This window comes from Myiozetetes cayanensis, unplaced genomic scaffold (genome assembly GCF_022539395.1).
Source record: "Myiozetetes cayanensis isolate MyiCay16 unplaced genomic scaffold, myiCay2020 scf9, whole genome shotgun sequence".
Classification (NCBI taxonomy): domain Eukaryota; kingdom Metazoa; phylum Chordata; class Aves; order Passeriformes; family Tyrannidae; genus Myiozetetes; species Myiozetetes cayanensis.
This window is the reverse complement of record NW_026088185.1, coordinates 26,944,944-26,965,099: the sequence shown is the minus strand read 5'-3', so window position 1 is coordinate 26,965,099 and position 20,156 is coordinate 26,944,944. Positions and strand designations below refer to the sequence as shown.

Sequence of the window (20,156 nt, the reverse complement as noted above, 5' to 3'; positions counted from 1 at the left end):
CTGAGGTTTGCCTCATTCCATTCGGGCTGTTAGGAAATTCCCCTTTAAAATGTTATAGAGGCTTTATTATCCCAGTATCCTAGGTGCCACGGACTTACTCCACCAGATAACTAACTATAAACATGTGAGTAATTCTTCTGGGTTTATGCAGACTGCCTGCATGTTCAAAAGTTAAATGTGAGCATGAGTCATTACAGGATCTGGAGTTAGGGTGGCAAGGCGGAAAAAGAAAACAAACCCATGGAAAGGAAGTATATAGCCATAATTACTGCAGTTTTACTAGATGTACCAAGTTAGTAAAGATATAATGTCATTGAAAATGAACATTTTATAAAGCACAGAGAGTTCAAGGTGTTTCCTAGGAAGGACCCATGGCTCTTGGGTCACCAGTGCACCTGCAATCCTGCTGACCTCTGTGGGAATTCTGCTTGACCTGATCAGGCTGCAGGATTGAGTCTATGAACTGCTTGCTGGCTGCTGAAGTGAAATGCAAGAGGTTTTTCTAAATCCCATTAAATGTGTCTGTAACTTCAGTTGGACTGGGCTTACCCTCCTGCCTCTGTTCTGAAATATGGTCACTTTGGCTTCTGTTTTTCCTCCAGAGTGCCCTGTGTCAACTCACTCAAGACTGAGCTCCCCACAGAATGCGAGTTTTTAGATTTGCAGTCAGCTTGTACCCACCTGTTTTTCCTGGCATTTTCTCCTGATGTTTGTTTGTTTCTTTCAGATGAAGCTACTAAACTTGTATATAAAGAGGGCCCAGACCACCAACAGCAACAGCAGTTCCTCTTCAGATGTTTCAACGCACAGTTAATGGAGATATGTGGACATATGTGTAGACTTAGAAGCAATCAACGGTGCCTCTCAGAGACCTTTCTGCTACTCTTCACTGGCGCGCTCCATCAGCTTAAGGAGGCCATGCAGATATTTATTGCAATCAGTATTTTAGTCCCTTAAAAGCTTTTATGTAGAATCTTACTGGTATTGAATGTAAAGGAAGCAAGGTCTGTGTTGCAGTCTTCATTAAAAGTGAACAACAGGAAGCCATACTTAAACATATTGGTATAGCCTGCTGAGATCTCAGAAATATGTTTAGGTTAGCGTTCCAACACTGAGTCCAAGAACCCGGACACGTGTAAAAGTCAAAACAAATCTTGTTGGTTTAGTTTATCCCCTGTTTTGGTTTCTGTGTGCTGGTTACCTGCTCTCTCCCCGCAGCCATTCTGGCTAGGTTCTCCTCTTCTTACAAGTCTTGTGTTCCTGTTTTGTACTCCCTGTTGCAGCTTGCCTGACTTGCAGGGCTCTCCATGGGGAGATCTTTGCAGATGTGGCTGTGATTCCAGCCTCAGATGCTTTAATACTAAGAGATACCAAGTGAGTAATGAAAAAGTAGGTTCTTTATAAACACCTGAGTTTTTGTACATAGTTCTGGCAGACCCTGGATGGGCTGATTTCTCTGTAACTGCTCTCCAGCCAGCTGTGCTGTGCATAACAGCTGGGATCTTGCTCCTTTCACTGACTGTGTAAATATTTCTCCCCTCTCAACCCATTTGGCTCTTTTTCATATGCTTGAAAGACTCTCCAGGTTACTTCTTACTCCCCAAAGGGAACCTGAGACCCAATTCTGGGACTGATGTCTGCAAATAGGATGGTGGAGTTAGGTGGGTGGGGGTTGGGTTAGGCTCTGTGTGTGTTCATGGGTGGACAGTGAGAGCTGGCAGAGCTGTACCTCAGTGCCAGATGTTTTTTTTGAAGTCTGTAGCATCAAAGGGCTGATCTGCTGCTCTGACTGACCCACTGGTGCTGGGTGATGAGTGGCTTTATCCCCACAACTCCTATGTGCTTTGGGCAAAATGTTCATCCCAGAGGACAGAAAGGGTGTCCAAATCTGAGCAGAAATACCACATTGGAAGCACCTCTGAACCAGCTGGGACAGTACTGGTTGCCTGCCACAGCCCCTCCTGTGCCTGAAGACCCTGCAGTGCTGTTAACTGCCTTTAGAAACCTCCTCCTTCCTGGCCATCCCCACGCACAGGCCTGCTGGGTGCTCTGCATTTCGGAGCAGTGCAGAGGGCCCTTGCTGGCACTGCTGTCAGCAGGGTGCTGGGGGGGAGGGTGCAGCAGGGCAAATCCTTCTGTAGCCTGATGACAGAGACCAGGTCAGAGGCAAACCAGCAGCAGTCAAATAACACTCAGCACCACCTCTTCCCAAATGAAGACCCTTCTGTTTGCAAAGGGGGAGCTGCCCCTGGCTCTGCCTGTAACCAGGGAAAGCAGGATGTTGCTGATTAGTGCTGTGTTTGGCCCTGGGCTGGATCCTGGCTGATGGGCCTGCCCACCCCAAACCTGCAGTAGATCACAACTGGGGTTTTGTCCCCAGTGCCAGTGACGCAAGAGGATGGTGGCCATGCAGCTCATGGCTGCAGCTGTGGTGATGGATGTTCCCTGGCTGCTCTCAGTGCCTTGGAGTTTTTCCAGCTTCCTCTATTTCCACTTTGGGGAGCTGAAGGGACACCTTGGGAACATACTGAGAACGTGGGACTTTCCATTACTGCAGCAGGGAAGGGTAAAGCCCCTTCCATCAGTTCATCCCTCTGTGTCTCCCTGAGGAGCTATGCTGGGAGCTGATGCTTGGTGCCAGCTCCTCTCCCAGTCCTCATCTCAGGAGGGATTGGGCTGGTGGGGACTGTGATATTGGGCTGCAGAGCTTGTTGGTCCTTTTCCTGCTCGCATGAGAGCAGAGAAGGTGACCACCTCCTGATTTATACGTGTCCAGGCTTTTTCTGGCTGCAGGGCTAGTTCCCTCATCTTTCCCAACAAATAATACCATGGCAGGAGAAACTGTGTGCAGTCCTGGTGTGTGGGATTCTGCAGGCTCAGAGAAGCCATCCTCACTAAAGGAAGGACTGACTGCTCCATAGTTTGTGTCTCCCTTTCTGTGGACCATTTCTTTGCAACATCTTTCAATATGCTTGTCAGAATGCTCTTTTTAAAATTTTTTGAATGATTCAAATTTTATTTTAACACAAATTTATTTTTCCTTTTGAGGAAATATTCAGCTGACTTGTTGGCAGCAGTTAGCTGTCTTGTTTGAATTTTTAGTAGCGGGTTAGGTTTTTTTGGGGTGTTTTGTTGGGTTTTTTTTTTTTTTTTTTAATTTGTACTTCTAACTGCTTAGTATTTATGCCTTTCTTTCTCCCCATCTCAGTTCAGCATCTTCTGTTCCAGTTCTGGGGTTCAGAAGGTCAGCACAGTTGACCAGGTGTTGATTAGTCCCTCCCAGCTGTGATGGAGCTTGGTCCATCACTGTTTGCTGTTTGTTGGTTTGGTTGTTGGTTTATTTTTTTTTTTCTTTGAATGGCACACTGTAGCAAATCTCCAGGAATTGAATTCCTTTTCAAATGATTTTATATATTTTATAAAATCCTGTTAGTATGCACTGAGAGTGAACGCACTGTAACGTCCCTGACCTGACACCTCAGCGGGAGTCGGCAGCTCGTCCTTGCGAAGGCGCGTGACCTGCTGCGGGCAGCGACCGGCCTGCGCTCCCCCATGGCATTGGCACCCCTGGGGCTGCACGTGGTAGAATCAGGCCTTACTTTCTGAATCAAATTCAGTTCTGTTTGTCAACAGATGCTCATTAATGTGCTACTTGATTTCGTTACGTGAGTCAGTCGAGGACTGTCCATCCTTTGAGTACTCTAGAAGTGTGTTATACCTGTATACAGTAGGGAGCATTCTGCTTTAGGTATTTATAAATCATTGCGTATAATGTACATAGTAAGGTTGTTTAGTATGTTGAACATGACCCAATTTTTATTTTGTGTTTCCTTTGAAGTGCTCAAAGGGCTAGCTCTGAATGTCACCTCTCTGATCTCCAGTTTTGACTTCAACAAGCTGTACAATCATTTTGTTTTCTCTTCAGCAAGCATAAAGGTCTCTCTGGCTACAGATCACAGTGTCCACGCATGCTTGCAGAGGAAGGTCTGCATGCTGCAGTGTCTCACCGCACCGGTGAAGCTTGTGTTCACCTTCTCCTGGCAGTAGCCACCTACTGCAACTGCCTTTTTTTTTTTTTTTCCTTGCTGCCCATTATGCAGGGCTTCAATTTTTCATAACCTTCAAAAAAGAGAAAAAAAAAAGTTTAAAAAAAAAAAAAAAAAGAAGGAAAAAAGTGTATTTTCTTTGCCCACCATGCTTTAAAAATCTGAATGGGAGAAAACTCTCAGCAGACAGCAGCTCTTGGCTGCAAGGTTGCCGAAATCTCAGATGTGGATGTTTTTTCTGCCATTGGCTGCACCAGTGCTCCGTGGGCGTGGGCAAATACAGGCTCCATCTGCCCCACAGGTCTACGTACTGTAGTTCTCATGTAGTTCAGAAATATCGAGGCATGTGGCTTTCTTAAGGTACACTATGTGTGCTTGCCTGGATTACAATACAATACAAGACTGTCTTTTTAATTGCTTATTACTAGCTTACCAATAACCTGTATAAGTAATGTAACTTGCATCTTTGTCATCAAAACCTTTTCTCCCCACCCCTTTATTTATCAAGCATAATATTACATATTAAGGGACAGAAAAACTAGACCTTTGTAGTATACAGCAGGACGTTGCTAACAATGTTTTAAATGGGAAGTAAAAAAACGCTCTGAAAAATGCCAGCCATGAGAAATGACTTTGTTGGCACCGTGTTCATGCGCATGTATTTTTTTCTATTTTTTCCGCTTTTGTCATGTTACATCCATATCTGTATTTATATCTTATTTGTTTCACTTTTGAGTGTATCATGGCAATTGTACAGATGTTTTTTGTTAACATTTACGTGATAGAATTTGCTAAAAAAAAAAAAATTAAAATAAAACCTTTTGAGTTTGCCCTAGAATAAGTGGGACTTGGGTGTCTTCTTGAGGGAGAAATATTAAAGTAGATTCATTATCCAGCAGCTCCTCATTCCAGCCTGTGCTTCTAAATGGTTTGGTCTTATTCCTGCCCTTCTGTGTTTTCAGGTATTAGAGGGCATGTGGTGGGCTGGCTGTTTCCTATGGGCACCAGTCTACAAGTGCCAGTATGATTGGCAGGCAGTTGATTTTTGGATGCTAGTGTTGGGAAGTCGTGATTTTAGGGGATAACTTGTGACATTACAAACTGGAAAGCCATTTACTGTTTGAAAGCTGATGGTTGTGCAAAGGCATGGAACTCAAGGAGCGAGGGCTTCAAAAGATGCCTGTGTTTTGAGGCTTGTTAGGAGAACAGCAGAGGTTTTAAAATATGTGGCAGTGGAAATTTGGGTGATGAAGTGTTTGGGGAAGTGAAGGGGTGCTGGGAACTGCACAGGTCTCTGTGCCTGGTATCAAATAAAGGGAGAAGGATTTGAATTGTCTGGGGAACCTGAGCTCTCAAGCACTTGTGTGTTGCCCTGGGGCAATAACAACTCATCACAACTTAGAAACCTGTAGTGAAGCTGTGCTCTACACTAGGGAAATCAGACCCCAAAGGTATGACTTTCACCTTGATGATCAAGGTAAAAGGTCCTCAAATACCTTGTGGTGCATGCAAGGAAGCCAGGAGAGCACGGGAGGTTCAGATTTTGTATGGGAGGCTTTTGGTATGAATATTCCTAGACAGAAAAATACATGGAGAGTGTCATGGTGCGTGAGCACCAGCAGGACACGGTGGGTGTGGCCATGCTGGATAAGGCACTGCTAGTTAAACTGTCCTCTCTGCCTCTGCAGGAGGATTATTTGACCTGTCCTTTTTACTCTCTGGCTTATTATTGAGCTAGAACAATTTTGACAATGTTTTGGGAATGTTTCAGACAATCACAGCATCAGCAGCCCTCACTGATGTCTCCTTTACCCTGGCACTCCTGGCTGTCACCAAGTCACCATGCCAGCCCAAGGACCCTTCTGCACTGAGATTCAGGGGCTGGACTGGGAGTGAGGAGCAGTGATGGCCCTCCCTGCTGCAATGGACCATTTTACCCTGTGGTGACGCTGTCTTTTTTGACTCTGCTGTGTTCCAGAGCAGTAGGAGGGAGGGTCCAGCCTTACCCAGTGACCCTGGCTTCTTCCCAGAGCACTTCCCATGTGTTTTCTCAAGCAGTGCCAGGTACCTGGGGTTATAAGAATGGGGAGAGAATGAACAGTGAGGTACCTCATCTGGGCCCTGTAAAACTCCAGAAGCTGGCCTAAATTAGCCTTACAGTCCTGAGGGGTTTGGAAAAGCTCTGAAGTCTGAGGCATTGCAAATGTTGTGTTAGACAACCTAAGCTGGGGAGCTGGATTTCACTGACACGTGCTTAACATGGTTCGTGCTTTCCAAACCCTTTGCAGGAGCTGAGGAGAGGGACATCCCACAGATGCAGAAGTAGGTCATTCTGGCAGTCTGTGCAAGGCTCATGCAGAGGCCTGTCTGCATGGGTGGAGGTCTCCCTGCCCTCTGGAGCACCAGGCAGTATGGGTTGGATCAGAGGAGGCTGGGCACTCGCCTTCTCCACCTCTGGAGCACAGCTGTCCATACCCTGCAGCTGGGTTTTACCGAGTCCTTGTGCTGTTGCTCACGTTATGAGGAATAAGGCCACAACGGAGCTGTGGTTGGCTTATTGCCAACCACTGCCAGATGCACAGGGCTCCCTTGGAGAAGTTGTCCTCTCCCAGCAATGGCTCGTGCCTCCAGGCACTCACTGTCCAGATCTGTGTGTGATCACTGACCACCTGTTGATCTCCTTGGAAAATACACAAACACGGGCCTTGGTGCCAAGACTTGCACATTTGGGAGTGCCAGCACAGGCCACCTCATTTTGCTGCAGGGAGGAGCATGGCAGAAAGCAAAAGTTTTGGGGAATGCCATTCAAATACAGGAGCAGAAGAAAATAATGTTCTCAATCTCCTGGCTCCTGTGACGGGGAGCTTGTGGGTGATGCGATGGTTGTCCTGGGCACGGCGATCACAAAATAATGGAGTCTCAGGTAAGGAGGGGAGTCAGCAGAATGGCTGCCTTGGTCTTCCAGAGGGCAGGCTTTGACCTGTTCAGGAGATGGACTAACAGAGTACTTTGGGAGGCAGTTCTGAAAGGCAAAGGAGTCCAGGAGGGCTGGACAATCTTCAAGAAGGAAATCTTACAGGTGGAGGAACAAGTTGTCCGCTTGTGCCCAAAAGATGAGCCAACGGGGAAGAAGACTGGCTTGGCTGGACAGAGCTTTGGGCTGGAGCTCAGGAAAAAGAGGAGAGTTTGTGACCTTTGGAAGAAGGAACAGCAACTCAGGAGAACTACAGGGATGTTGTGAGGTTATGCAGGGAGAAAATGAGGGGGACCAAATCCCAGCTAGAACTTAATCTGGCTACTGCTGTACAAGACAATAAACAACAGCCAGAGGAGGCAGCACTACGGGCTGAGGGCAGAGTGGCTGGGAAGCTGCACAGCAGAGAAGAACCTGGGGGTGCTGGTAAACATTCAGCTGAGCCACCAGTGTGCCCAGGTGGCCAAGAAGGCCAATGCCATCCTGGCTTGTATCAGCAATAGTGCGGCCAGCAGGACCAGGACAGGATTGTTCCCCTGTACCAGGCATTGGTGAGGCTACACCCTGAATGCTGTGTTTTGGGCCTCTGCCCCCAAGAAGGACATTGAGGTGCTGGAGCATGTCAAGAGATGGGCAGTGGAGCTGCTGAAGGGTCTGGAACATAAGTACTACGTGGAGTGGCTGAGGGAGCTGTGAGTATTCAGTCTGGAGAAAAAGGTTCAGGGGAGACGCCACTCTCTACAACCTGCTGAAAGGAGGTTGTAGTGAGATGTTTTCTCCTCCCAAGTAACAAGTGATGGGACAAGGGCCTTAGGTTACACCAAGGGAAGTTTAGATATTAGGAAAAACATTTTCATGGAAAGGCTTGTCAAGCACTGGAATAGGCTATCCAAGGAAGAGGCTGAGTCACACTGGAGGTATTTAAAACACGTAGATGTGTCACTTATGGACATAGTTTTGTGGTGGACTTGGCAGTGCTAGGTTAACAGTTGGGCTTTATGATCTTAGGGATCTTTTCCAACTTAAATGATTCTGTGGATTTTGATGTGTCCTTTAGGGATGAGATTGCAGCTCATTGACAAGGGGTGCTTGTTTAGTGAGGCACCTGAAAGTATCTGTTCCTTGTAGCTCCTTTGTCACTAAGTCCCTTGTGGTCCTCAGCTACATGATTGCTTCACAGATGGAGAATGAGGAATGGCTGTAATCCTTGGCTTAGAGGGTTTTGCTGGGCTCACCCCTACAGTGGACTGGAATTGCTGCCATCCATTAAAGGTAGTTAACAGATTCCTGGCAAGTGTGAAGGTTTGCTCGAAGCACTTGCAGCCTGTTCTCAATTTATTTCTCTGTCCTGAAGAGCCTGAGCTGCTGCTGATTTCTTCACAACACAACTTCAATCCCCTGAAATGATTTTGCGACCCTCTTGCCTCTCTCTGAGGGTTGAGCCAAGGCACAGCTCGGGGCATGTCAGCAGAGTTGCACTCCTGGACCAGGTGTCTTATCTCAGTTTGCTCCAGTTAAAGAATAAGATGTTTTGGGCAAAACCCCCTGAGAAAGTGCAGCTCAGTTGATCATTGGAACTTAAATAATTCCACTGCTTCTGATTGTGCAACCGAATTGCTTGCTTGTGCAACCCTCGTTTACCCTCCCCAAGCAAATATCGCACACGCCTCTCTTCCCTTTACCAACCCAACACATTTTTCCTGCTTTGCCTTCTCATGCACTTCCACAAAGTATGGGAAGGGCCCTCTCCAGTGACCACACCCCAGCCCTGGCAGGAGCCTGCTGGGAGGAGGTTCAGCACAGAAATGCATTAGCGCTGACCTCAGGGAAGAGAGGGCAGACCGTAAGTTGCCATCCCCTGCTGTGATGGTAAAAAAAGTCCTGCAAAGCTTTAGGGAAGCTGCTGGGGCAGCAGGGGCATGGAAGTCAACCTGAGCATGAGGCTGGGATGGAGGAGTCTCTTGCCAGCAGAGACTGGGTATCTGTGTGCTTGTTTAGATCCAGAGAAAGGCCATCACTCATTGTGATCCCCAGTCATGGATCCATCTGTGGGTAACACAGGATTATGGCCAATATGTGCATGTGACATGGGCTGAAGAAGGTTGTTTCAGCAGCAGGGTCAGTATCTGAGTGCCCAGCTGTGCATGGCTTTCCTCTGTCAGGATGATGGGAGGGTGATGGCTCCACTGCAGCTGTTGTGCCCCCCCGGGGCTGCTGCAGCACAGGACATGCTTGTAGGTTTCAGGTCCTCCCTGGGGATCTGACTGCAGCCAAAGGCCTGGGAAACACTGGCCTGTTAATCCCAAGGCCCTTACACAGCATTACTCCGCTCCACATGCCGCTTTGTCATAACTTGGCACGCACCAGAACAGGCCCAGCAAAGCTATTGCTTTCCAAAAAGCAGATATTTATATCCAAGCTCCAGTGCCAACCTATTAACCAAGAGCCAGTGACTCTTCTTACTGCATGGCACAAGGCCAGTGGGAATGGGTGCCCGTCCCTTGGGGCAGGCAAGATGCACAAGGGCTTCAACCCACTGAGGGACCCAGGGCCAGAGGGCTCAGCAGGAGGCAGTTCTGGGGTGCAGTGAAAAGGCAAGAGCTTGTTTGGGAGCAGAGGAGACTGGGAGCAGCTGAGCAGACAGCGGAGAGGACAGCGAGGGCAGTGTAAACCAGACCGAGCTAACACAGGGCCGGGGGGATTACAGGGTGCCAGGGAAGCTGCTCACAAACACATCGGGGACAAAGCAGCCCTCCAGAGCTGAGGGGTAATAAGTAATTAATGAGGAGAGGGATGAAATTCATAATGACTCAAAAATGTCCAAGATAATGAACTCCTTTTCTTTAAATCCACCTTTAACAAGAAAGCTAAGGGAAAGGATTTAGATCAATTAAGAAGAAAAGCAAACTTGTAAAAATAGCTATTGACACAAGCAAGCGAGAGAACAGCTGGAAAGTCTTTCCATGGCAGTGTATAAAGCAACTGGGTATGGCATAAAGACACCCATAAGTCACAGCAGGTAGAGAGCAGACAAAGGGGAGCTTCAGAATTCATTTAACAGATATATAACAGATATATAACTGCAAATGTGGCAGGAGGCTGGTGGCAGTGTCTGTCTGTCCTCTTGCTGATGAGCTCTGGGAAGACCGTGGTGGGGAGCAGCAGGAGGTGGGGTCACAACCCATTCCCGTGGGATGCAGCAGCCCTCCCGTGAGCATCAGCAACCACTACTGGGCAGTGGATATGCAGTGGCCCCCCATCACCTTCAGAACGACCAAAACTCAGGGGAGACAAAAGAGGCTGAAAACACTGGAGCTGCTCCTAAGCCAGGTTCATTATCTCACTATTAAATTAAATATTTTTGTGTCTCTCTGTCTGCCATGCAGCAGGAGACTGGGATATCCTTTTCCTTGTCCTGGTGACCCAACTTCTTGATATCCATAATCCCATCTCCCTCCCTTGCTGAGGTGTAAGCCCTTTAAGTTATGTTGTGCCTGGACACGTCTCCTGCTCCCTCCTTGGGTGCCCTGGCACAGGGTTTCTCCTGCTTCCCTTGTGCCAAAATGTTCCCTCATGGCACAGGCTGGGGCTGGCTCAGCATCTCTGTGTGGATTGGTGCTTGGGGTCAAAAGGGTTAAACGAACCACCCTGTCACAGGGGCAGTTTCTTGACTGTCGGTCTATAAATAGGAGCTGGGTTTCTAATCTGCTTGCCACTCGTTTCCACTCCCTGCCAGTTTTTTCCTGCTTTTTCCTGCAAGGAGGTACCTGCAACTGCTACAGTTTGCAGCCCTGCAGACACTGCTGGGAGAGGGAGAGAAGCAGCTGAGTCCTGCCTGATGGACTCATCTGTGAGTCCTCCGCTAACCAGACTGATTAAAAAAAAAAAAAGAGAGAGAGAGAGGAGAGAAACCAAGCCTTGCCCTGGCAGAGGCTCCACAATCCTGGTCTGTGCTGAGTCCCCAACCCAGTTTGACTCCCTGTCTTGCCCCTCCAGAGCCACCTCGGAGCCATCCCTTTTTTGGGACAGGTGAAGCCCTGGTTCAAGAGCTGCAAGCTGATGTGGAAGACCCAGTTCTGCTCCCTGGGTGAAAAATCCTACTGGAGAGGGAGCCAGGAGTAGGGACTGACAGCATTTTTGGTCTCTTGGCAAGTCTCCCATCTGCTGGCTACCCCTGAGCCTGGATCCCCTGCCCTATCTCCTCCATCTCTCCAACAGCACAAACAACTCCATCCCTGCCAAGGGACAGGCTGTAAATCCTCGAGAAGGGTGTGAGGACTTGCTGGAAGAAGGGACTGGAGATCTGCAGAGAAGGTTTGCAAAGAAAAGTCAGCTTCCCACTGGGACAGGGAAGACATGTTGGACAGGTTGGAGGGTGGCCAGAGATTAGTGAGGACATGATGACTCCCAGCAAGCTTGACCTGGGCTGGATAAGAGGCAAAAAAAGGGGCTCAAGGAGACATGAGAGCAGCCCTCAAATACGCAAGATGCAAATGCAGAGAGGGGATAATCTCTTCTCTGCAGATGGGTCAAGACATCTTGGACTTAGCAAGACAAATTTAGATGAAGAAAGCTTTTTAATAGTCAGAGTAAAAAAGTTAATTTGTTTTCAGGCCTAATTTTGACAAAGGGATGATTTGATCAAGCATGTGAATAAAAGGGAGCCAGTGCTTGAATCCTTCTGTGGTCTTGACCTGTTGCATGTTGGTCCACTTAACCTGAAAACTCAGCTTGGACGAGCTCTTCTGTTGATGGACAATGAATGGACTGGAGCAGAACTGGCCAAAAAGTGGAGGAGTTCATTGCATGGCTCCTTCTGAGCAGTGTCCACACAGCCAGGTCAGGTGCCTGTACCGGGGCCTTTCCCTGTGTGCCCACCTCGAGCTTCACTGCTGCCGACAGAAACTTTCCAAAGCTGCTGAGTCACTGAAATGGAAATGTTTCACCAAAAAACGTTGAGTCTGATAAAATTGCTAATGGGATCCTGCTGGCTTCCCTGACAGCTTGGCTCCCCGCCCTGCGTTTGGAACAGCTGCTGGGAGGGAGGTTGGTCCTTGCAGCTGAAGAAGTGTGATGCTCGGGGCTCCCAGGGTGATGGCTCTGCTGAGGCTCTGGATGGGCTGTGCCAAGCCAGGACAGTCTGGTGGCATCTGCAGCCCCACGTCCCCCAGCACCCTGCCTTGCAACTGCCCCTAGTGCTTCTTGTGCCGTGGGTTCTCCTCCATGGAATGTGTCTTGTTTCAGACCCTGAACGAACCTTTTTTTCCTCAAAATATTGATTTTTTTATTATTTAGTATTTTTTTTAGGAGTGACAATTCAGCCTCTTGACCAGCTTCAGCTCTGCCTTGTAGACTGGCCTGAGCTAAGGATGCTGTGCTGGAGACAGTTAAACAATTTGTCCCCATCTGCACCCCAGCTCTTCTTGCCCCGGGAGGATGGGGAGTGCCTACCCAGAGCGACAGTGGTAGTAATTTAGTCCCTGTCTTGCAACAGACCAGCTCTTCTGGTGAACAACAAGAAATAAATGCAGATAGTTATTTCTCTTGTAGAGCCAACCCAGGTAAACAGAAAACTCCAGTTGCTATTGCAATCTGTTGATGCTGGAGGAGCACCACCAGCCCAGCTTGGCTCCCAGCAGGCTCAGCCTGTACTGTGCTCGTCTGAGCCCTCCCAGGCTCCCCAGAGCTGGGGCTGAAGGTTTGGCCACCCTCTTCCTCTCTCATCTGTGCTCTCTTAGCACTGCTGTGGGTCCTCCTGGGACCATAAAAGGCTCCTGGTGCCTCTTCATATGTCACCAGTCAGCCTTTATTCAACCCCAGTGAAAAAAGCCTAATTAGGCATCTAATTCCCAAGTGGTGCCTCCAACATCCCTGTGAAAACTTCAAACCAGGCACCTGGAGCAGGCTGTTCAATCACAGCTGGGCCCAGGGCAATGCCCAGCTTTGCTGCTGCTGAGATTTCATAAATCTCCAAAGCCCCTTCTGACATCTCCAGCATCTGCTGCAAGGGGTCGGTCCCCTTTGCTCTGGGAGCACTTCTCCACTCAGATGCTGCTGCAACAAGTTCAGGCTGTCAGCCTCTGCTCCCAGTTTTAGCTGCAGGGAAGACCATCTCCTCACAGGATTTTGGTAGGTGCTCCTGCCAACCTGTGCTGACAAGTGACCCTGGCCATCATCATGCAGCCTGGGTGAATGCTGGTTTCACAATTTAGGGGTGTTTGCAAGACTTTTGCTGTTCACCAGTTCCCACACTTCTTGTTGCAGCTCCCTGTTTTATACCTGACTGCAGATGGTCCCCACTAAAGGATCATGATGGGATCTGTCTATGGAAGTTTAATGCAGCTTGAGAAGTCCCTGACAACGAGCTTCTTCACCATGCTGGTAAGCCAGAACTGCTCCTGTGAGCTGGAGGCTGAGAACCAGGAGATTGTATCCTTCCCCTCCTGCTGCTGAAAGGAGCCTGGGTCCTACTCCTGGCTAATCCTGAGTGTTCAGCAACAGGTGACAAACCCAGGTTTTCCTCTGGGACAAACCTTCACTAGTGGGAGGTGGGGACAGGACAGCCCTTTTTTGTGGCAAGTCAGCAGCTGAAATCCAAGCCTGTGCCAGAGGTAAGCGAATGCTTGGAGCAAGTGGGAGTGCTGGAAAGGGATCCCTGAAAGAGATCTTGGCTTAATCCCTGATACCTCTGCAGTCAGAGCAGGGTTTGGCTCTCCATTCAGTCTTCTGAGAGCAGGAAGGGTCACTGTGGTGAAGGGATGGAAGCTTCACTGTTGCTTGTTTAGAAAACCAAATTCCCTCTGAGTCACCTGGGAAGCCAGAATCCGCTCTCATTGCTCTGGGACATGGCTGCAGATTGGAGCTTTCCCTTGAGTGCAGCACTCCTAGGATGTGGGAATGTCCTCTCAGTAGCATTTTGCCCTGCAATTGTTACCAGCATGTGGCTTCTCACTCTGTTTTCTTTGGCTTTTGGCAATTGCTGTTTTGGGCGAGTGCTAAACATTAACTTAGATTTGTACTTAATAACTTGGCAGTGTGTTTGGAGCTCAGTGCACAGGGAAGGGACGTACTCAACCCCCTTTCCCTGGCCTTGCCAAAGGTTCAGTGATGTCAAAGCAAGAGAGTCACTGAGTGTGCACCATCATTCACTGAGCACACACCTATGCTTGGCTGAAGGCATAGTCATGTATCCACCAAATGTTGTTTTCATCTACCAAAATCTATTATTTCCTTGATTAACATAACTAGGAGGACCTTACTGATTTGAAAGCAGAGTGAAAAACCTTCTCAGCAGAGATCAAAGCCCTGGAGGGGACCGGTATGTACAGGAATGGCATTAACAACTAATCCCCTCTAATCCAAGATGACATCCTTATCGCATGAGGGCATAAAATGTAATTAGATTTATATAGTGCTATCTGCAGAGCACTAAGCAAATATTAACCAATCCATCTTCCCAGTGCTCCTGTGGGGACAGCCCAGTTACCCTGGCTGTGCAGGTGAAGAAACCAAGGCACAGGATGGTGCTCTAGCAGAGTCCCTTTCAGGAGAAGGCCACACAAACCATGTGCCCAGAAAAAAAAATTAGCAAAGCATTTATGACTGCTGGGTTTGTTTTCTAACCTTGCTTATGCCCCAGGTTCATCCCATTTCACACATGCTGCAGGAGGCACCTTTGCCAGGGGGAGCATTGCTGTTCTCCCCTTCCCTTGGCTATCCGAGGTTAATTGGCCCTGACATGGGTAATACAACTGATGGTCCTTGCCTGTGTGGAGTGATGCCCCTTCCTTTGGGACTAAAGCCAGAGTGCAGGTTTTAGAGCCTGAACTGAGGTCTCTCTCAAGTGCACGTGATGATGTGCAGGGAGTTCTGCCTCAGCCCCTGCCTGCACGATGCCTTTCAATGGCCTATGTTGTTTCTTTCTTTGGAGTCTGATCCCCTTTGGGCAGCAGGATCATTTTCAGCTGTGAGGGATGTGATCTTCTTATCAGTGTTGGTTAGCGTTGGGTGCCCTTGACAAAATGCTGCTTGTAATGGAGGAAGACACTTAAAAACAGCCACTGAGTTTCTCAAGGCCTTGGGATAGGATTATATTTCTTGGGCTGGCAATGCTCTCTGCTTTAAAAACAGTTGGATGTATTTGAGTGTGAAGTATAATTTCCTGGGCTTGACCAGTCTCTAAAATCAAAGGCACCCACCAAAAGGCTACTGGCATTTGAAGGACAAAAAGTTTAATAGGCTCCTCTCTGGTGGCGTTGTTCCCTTGACTTGCGGACATCACCCTTGAAGCTCTATCACAACGCACATTTATCAGAGGTCCTGGGAAGGGCCGTGTGGTGTAGGGTGAGGAGAGACAGTCACAGTGTCCTCCGGGTGCTCCCCAGCTCTGGGTCACCTCTCCCCACTGAGAGTGTCTCCTGGCACTGCTGGTGCAGCTGAGGGGAGAAGTGCTGCATGTCCTGCAGTGGGTGGAGGGAAGTGCCTGGGGCGGGGCATTGCAGCTACCAGGGCAGGGTTACCCACAGCTGCTAAGAATTCAGTGCCACTGCAGTTTGTGCCTGCTGAGGAGCTGCTGCTAACTGTGTTTACAATGGCCAAAGAATCCCTGTGCTAAGAGCTTGCCCTCCAACTGTGAGGCGGTTAAAACCCCAAAATGCCCAAATGCTAGCATGCTGCAGAGGAGGGAGCAATCTTTGTCCTTTTAGGCAGCTCACCTGACACTGCTTTTCTAGCTTTATAATGCCACCAGTGAACTGCTGTAACATGTGTGACTTGGCCAGTGCGTCCTCTAAGAGCCATTGAAAATGTTCCCTTTCCTTGCCCGAGGGCCCCTGGCTCCAGAGTCGCTGGGTTTCCTCCCTCTGCTTCTGGAGCTCAGGCTGCCCAGATTAAATCATGTATTGAAAAATTCCATAGCAGCTTCCGACCTCAATGAATAGCACATTCAAGGCCACTGGAAGGCTTTTGCATTATCTAGTTCAATGGTTTTCAACCATTATTTTTATTTTTATTTCCAGTAGAGATGGGAATCCCCCAAAAGTCACATCTATAGCCAGCTGACCTGCTCAGTGCAATCACTTTTCACAGGAGGGGAAATAACACCAGGAGCAACCTGGGCCCTTGCAGGGTCTCCAGATCATTGGCTGAAGTTTGCTGTAGCATGACCCCCTCATCCAGGAGAAGCCATGGGATTGCATCTGCTGGCATCTCAATCACCAGAGGTGAGAGTCTGCAGAGGAACTCCTTTGGTCACATTTAGACATGCCCAGCTGAGCTGGACCTGGAAGAGATACACCTTCGGGCTGGATCAGACAAACAAGGGATGATCTACAGCAAAGGAAACCTACATTTAGGTTGAAACAAAGCCTCAGACCATCAAGGGGGTGATAGCAGGAGAATAAAGTTTGGAACTGGAGCCTTGAGGCACCCAGAGGCACTCTGATGACCCATGGAGGCAGGGTGGGATGGAGAGATGGAAGAAGGCACTTGCTGTCAGCTCCAGGGTTCAAAAAGCACATCCCAAAGCAGTGAGTGGTCACCAGCTATGGAAGGAGATCAGGATAAGGACTACAGAGCTGTGTCCCTTCCCCTGTTTCACTGTGAGGAATCCTGAGCAGGCCCTGGATATACATGTTTTGGTGCCTGAATGATGGACAGACACATTTCTTCTGGTTGTGAGTATGTGGATGTGAGTGAAAATGGGTTTGTTTTAAAAATAAAATCCTCTTCCTGGCCTCCAAAATCTCATCTTGAGACTTGCTTTGTCACCATTAACCAGCAGGTGAGTATTTGAATATTTCCTATAGTTCCTCTGCAGATTTCTCACTGTGAGTATGCTGATGCTCTCTGTCCTTACCCATGCCCTGTGCTCCTGATTGGTAATATTAAAACACTCTGTGGTTTTTTGTGGTTTTTTGTTTGTTTGGTTGGGGTTTTGTTTGTTGGTTGGTTTTTTGTTTGGTTGGTTTTTTACTCTGAGCTTGGCGATTTGGCGTCTCTCACGTGTCTTCCTCAGTCCGTATCACTCAGGCAATCTTTGTATGTTCTTATAGTTAATCAAAATTTAGATTTTTCTAAGTGCTACTAGAGAGACTTGAGTTGGTGAAGTTATTAATATTTGCAACTGAGAGGTCTAAGAAGTTACTCTTACTAAAAGGACATTTCTTTTGACTAAGAGGTGCCAGTCTGTGCTTGTTTCCAACTCCTCGCTGCTGAGCTAGGATAATGCCTGGTGTGCCAACCCAACAGCCTCCACCAAGAGACATCTCTCCATATCCCCATCTTATTTACCATTGGCTTCCTCAGATTTGGGCAGTTAGCAAGCTACTTCTGTTTTGTAAATATTATCACTATGTGGGTTTTTTTCTGGAATTCCCCATGGATTCCAAGTCACACTGAACACTGGCACTGATGGTAAAGACTGTTCTTCAATACAGTTTATTCTTGGATTGCTGGATTAAGACCATGTAATTTTACTTACTGCTAAGGTTAGAAAAGTCCAAACAAGAAACCTGCAGGAAGAAGAACTCAAGAATAGTTTCATTTATGCTTTTGAAGAAAAAAAGCAGAGGAGGCATGTATAATGATAAAATCAGAATACTAGGAGCTTCAAATAAATGGAGACTATTGAAAAGCAGCTATGAAGATTAGATATAAATCTGCTTGACACTATCAAGTAGTGTCACTTTGGGTTTAGTCTATTTATTCATCATAAAAATAACGATACTGTCTCACCATTAATAATCTTGGTGACTGCTACTGCTCACACCAGGTGTTATGAGCTGGACACTGCTGGAGGGGCTCAGCTTCTCCTTCAGTGCTACCACCTCCCTTCTGTTTGTGTTAAGTGCCTTCCCAAGAGATGTTTTATAAATTGTGATCAAGTTTCCTAACCTTGTTTTGATAAGTGAGAGCAGATGTTTGGCAGGATTCATCTGATTCATCTCCAGTGTTTATAGACAGTGGGATTGCACTGGCACAGTCCAGGGAGTGTAGGATGCTGTGCATCCTATCCTAAACAAGTGTTTACATTATGTCAAACAAAGAAGGCGGAGTACACCTTTAAGTAACTAAAACTACCACAGCCTTATCCTATTTCACAGTAGTATTTACAATTTTCATATCTTTAATCTGTCGACAATAACCTGTCTTCAAGACAACAAATTTCTTTTGCAATGGGCCACCTGTACTTGTAGAACAAAACCCTTGATTGAATTATTCTGTGATAACAGAGTTGTTTAGCTGATGCCTTGTAAACAGACATGTCAGGAGTGGTTATTCCATTCCCTGCTCAGGATCAGTTAGGAGCGAGTCCATGTTATATTTCAGTGTCAGAGGAACTCATGTCCTGGGATGAACCAGCAAAACTGTTTTATGGACAGTATAATGGTGCATTTATAGGAACATATGCAGGGGTTGGATAGCAATTTTGTGTCATCCTGGCTCTAGAGATGGAAATGGAGGTGGTTTGTGCGTTAGACTTTTTAATCTCATTTCACTGATTGCCAATTCATCTGAGGCAGTTAATAGGTTAGGAGAAGCTGATGCGATGTCTGTCTCAGGACATAATTATTTCTGTCATTCCTTCCTTGAGCTGAAACTGAATGTTGGTTAATTGTCACTGATTGATTAAAGTAGAACAAAGGAAAACTTATTCTGGAAGTCTGAGACTTGTTTTACTGTGAAATATTGGAGTGCTTCTAGCCTAAGATAAAATCCTGCTGAAGACAACAGTTTCTGCTTGGTCCAGTGAGCCTCAGTTATATCCTTGGTGTTTGTTTTCTCTCTAGTCCAACAGCTGTTCAACAATCAAACCCAAAGGTGGCAAAAAACAGGTAATTTTTACCATGCTATAGCCAGCAGTACCAAATACTGTGCATCTGAACTGCTGCTGACCTTCCCTAACTACATCATGGGAAAAGTTAAACTAATGGTCCCCAGGAGGGTTGGGCAGTGAGGTTAGTAATTTCACTATGAAAACAAACCAAAAAGCCTTCTTTTGGAAGTGAAGACGTAGCAGTTCTGTGCTTTGGTCACTTGGATCATCTTATCTGAGGATATTCATTACTGTTCATGCCCTCAGATGCTATCCCATCCTGCTCTGAGAAGTGTTTATGAGCAGCACAAGGGTATCTCAGTGGTCAGGTGATTTGTGTATTGAAGAGACTTGAAATTGGTGTGGATTTGTCTTAAAAAATTTGGACACAACAGTGTTGTAAACCACTGCCCTAGGCTGTGTGGGAATGTATTAAAACTGTTACATTTCTATTGATCTCACTAAGGTTATTGTAAAAGACATATCAATGTACCACATTGTTCATATGGAAAGATAAAGGGTCTAGGTTAGATAAGAGGATGTTAGAAGAAAGGTTCTTCACCCAGAGGGTGATTGGGCACTGGAACAGGCTCCCCAGGTGAGTGGTCACAGCACTAAGCCTGACAGAGTTCAAGAAGTATTTGGACAACACTCTCAGGCACGTGGTGTGACTCTTGGGGCTGTCCTGCACACAATGAGGAGTTGGACTTCGATGAGTCTTGTGGATCCCTTCCAACTCAGGATATTCTGTGATTCTGTGATCTTTCTTCTTTCTTTCACCTATGTGGTTTTGACATTTCTGTAACTCCAGTATTTTTGTCAAACAATTCTTAAGTTTATCCCTGTGTGCATAAGAAGAAAGTGAAATCTCAGACTTCAGTACAGTGTATCCCACTTTGAAAGGGATGGCTCCTTGGTCTAACTGTATGGCTCTTAAGGAGAGCTAGACTGGGACTCAGCACTCTGGATCCATCACTGTCTTGCCCTTAAATTTCCTGTGAGGTAAGATTACTTGCTTGTTACCTCATGGTGATGGAATATTTGCAGATGTAAGGTGCATCCACACTCTGTGCCACCATAGGAAGTTAGTAAAAATGTATTTACTTGTTAATACAAATGTGTTAACTTACCCCACAAGACTTGCAGAGATGAAAGGTGACACCTTGTACAAGCAGGAAGTCTGGAATATCCTGAGGGAGAAAGAAACACCAAAAAAAAAAAAGCATTTGTAACTAGCAGTAGAGATCAGTCTCCACTGACCTCACCTTACCTTAACTTGCAGAAAACTTGTGAGGCTTCATTATTTGACTTAGAAATTGCT

General features: G+C 47.1%; 1 protein-coding gene across 1 annotated transcript in view; it reads left to right on the top strand.

The window, feature by feature from the left end:
- CLASP1 (cytoplasmic linker associated protein 1) overlaps positions 1-4,887 on the top strand; it is a 172,979-nt gene extending 168,092 nt beyond the window's left edge. The window contains exon 41 of the mRNA XM_050340577.1: positions 728-4,887. Coding sequence (XP_050196534.1) covers positions 728-814 — 87 coding nt within the window. The 3' untranslated portion in view covers positions 815-4,887. The remainder of the gene's footprint in view (positions 1-727) is intronic.
- The last annotated feature ends 15,269 nt before the right edge of the window (positions 4,888-20,156 follow it).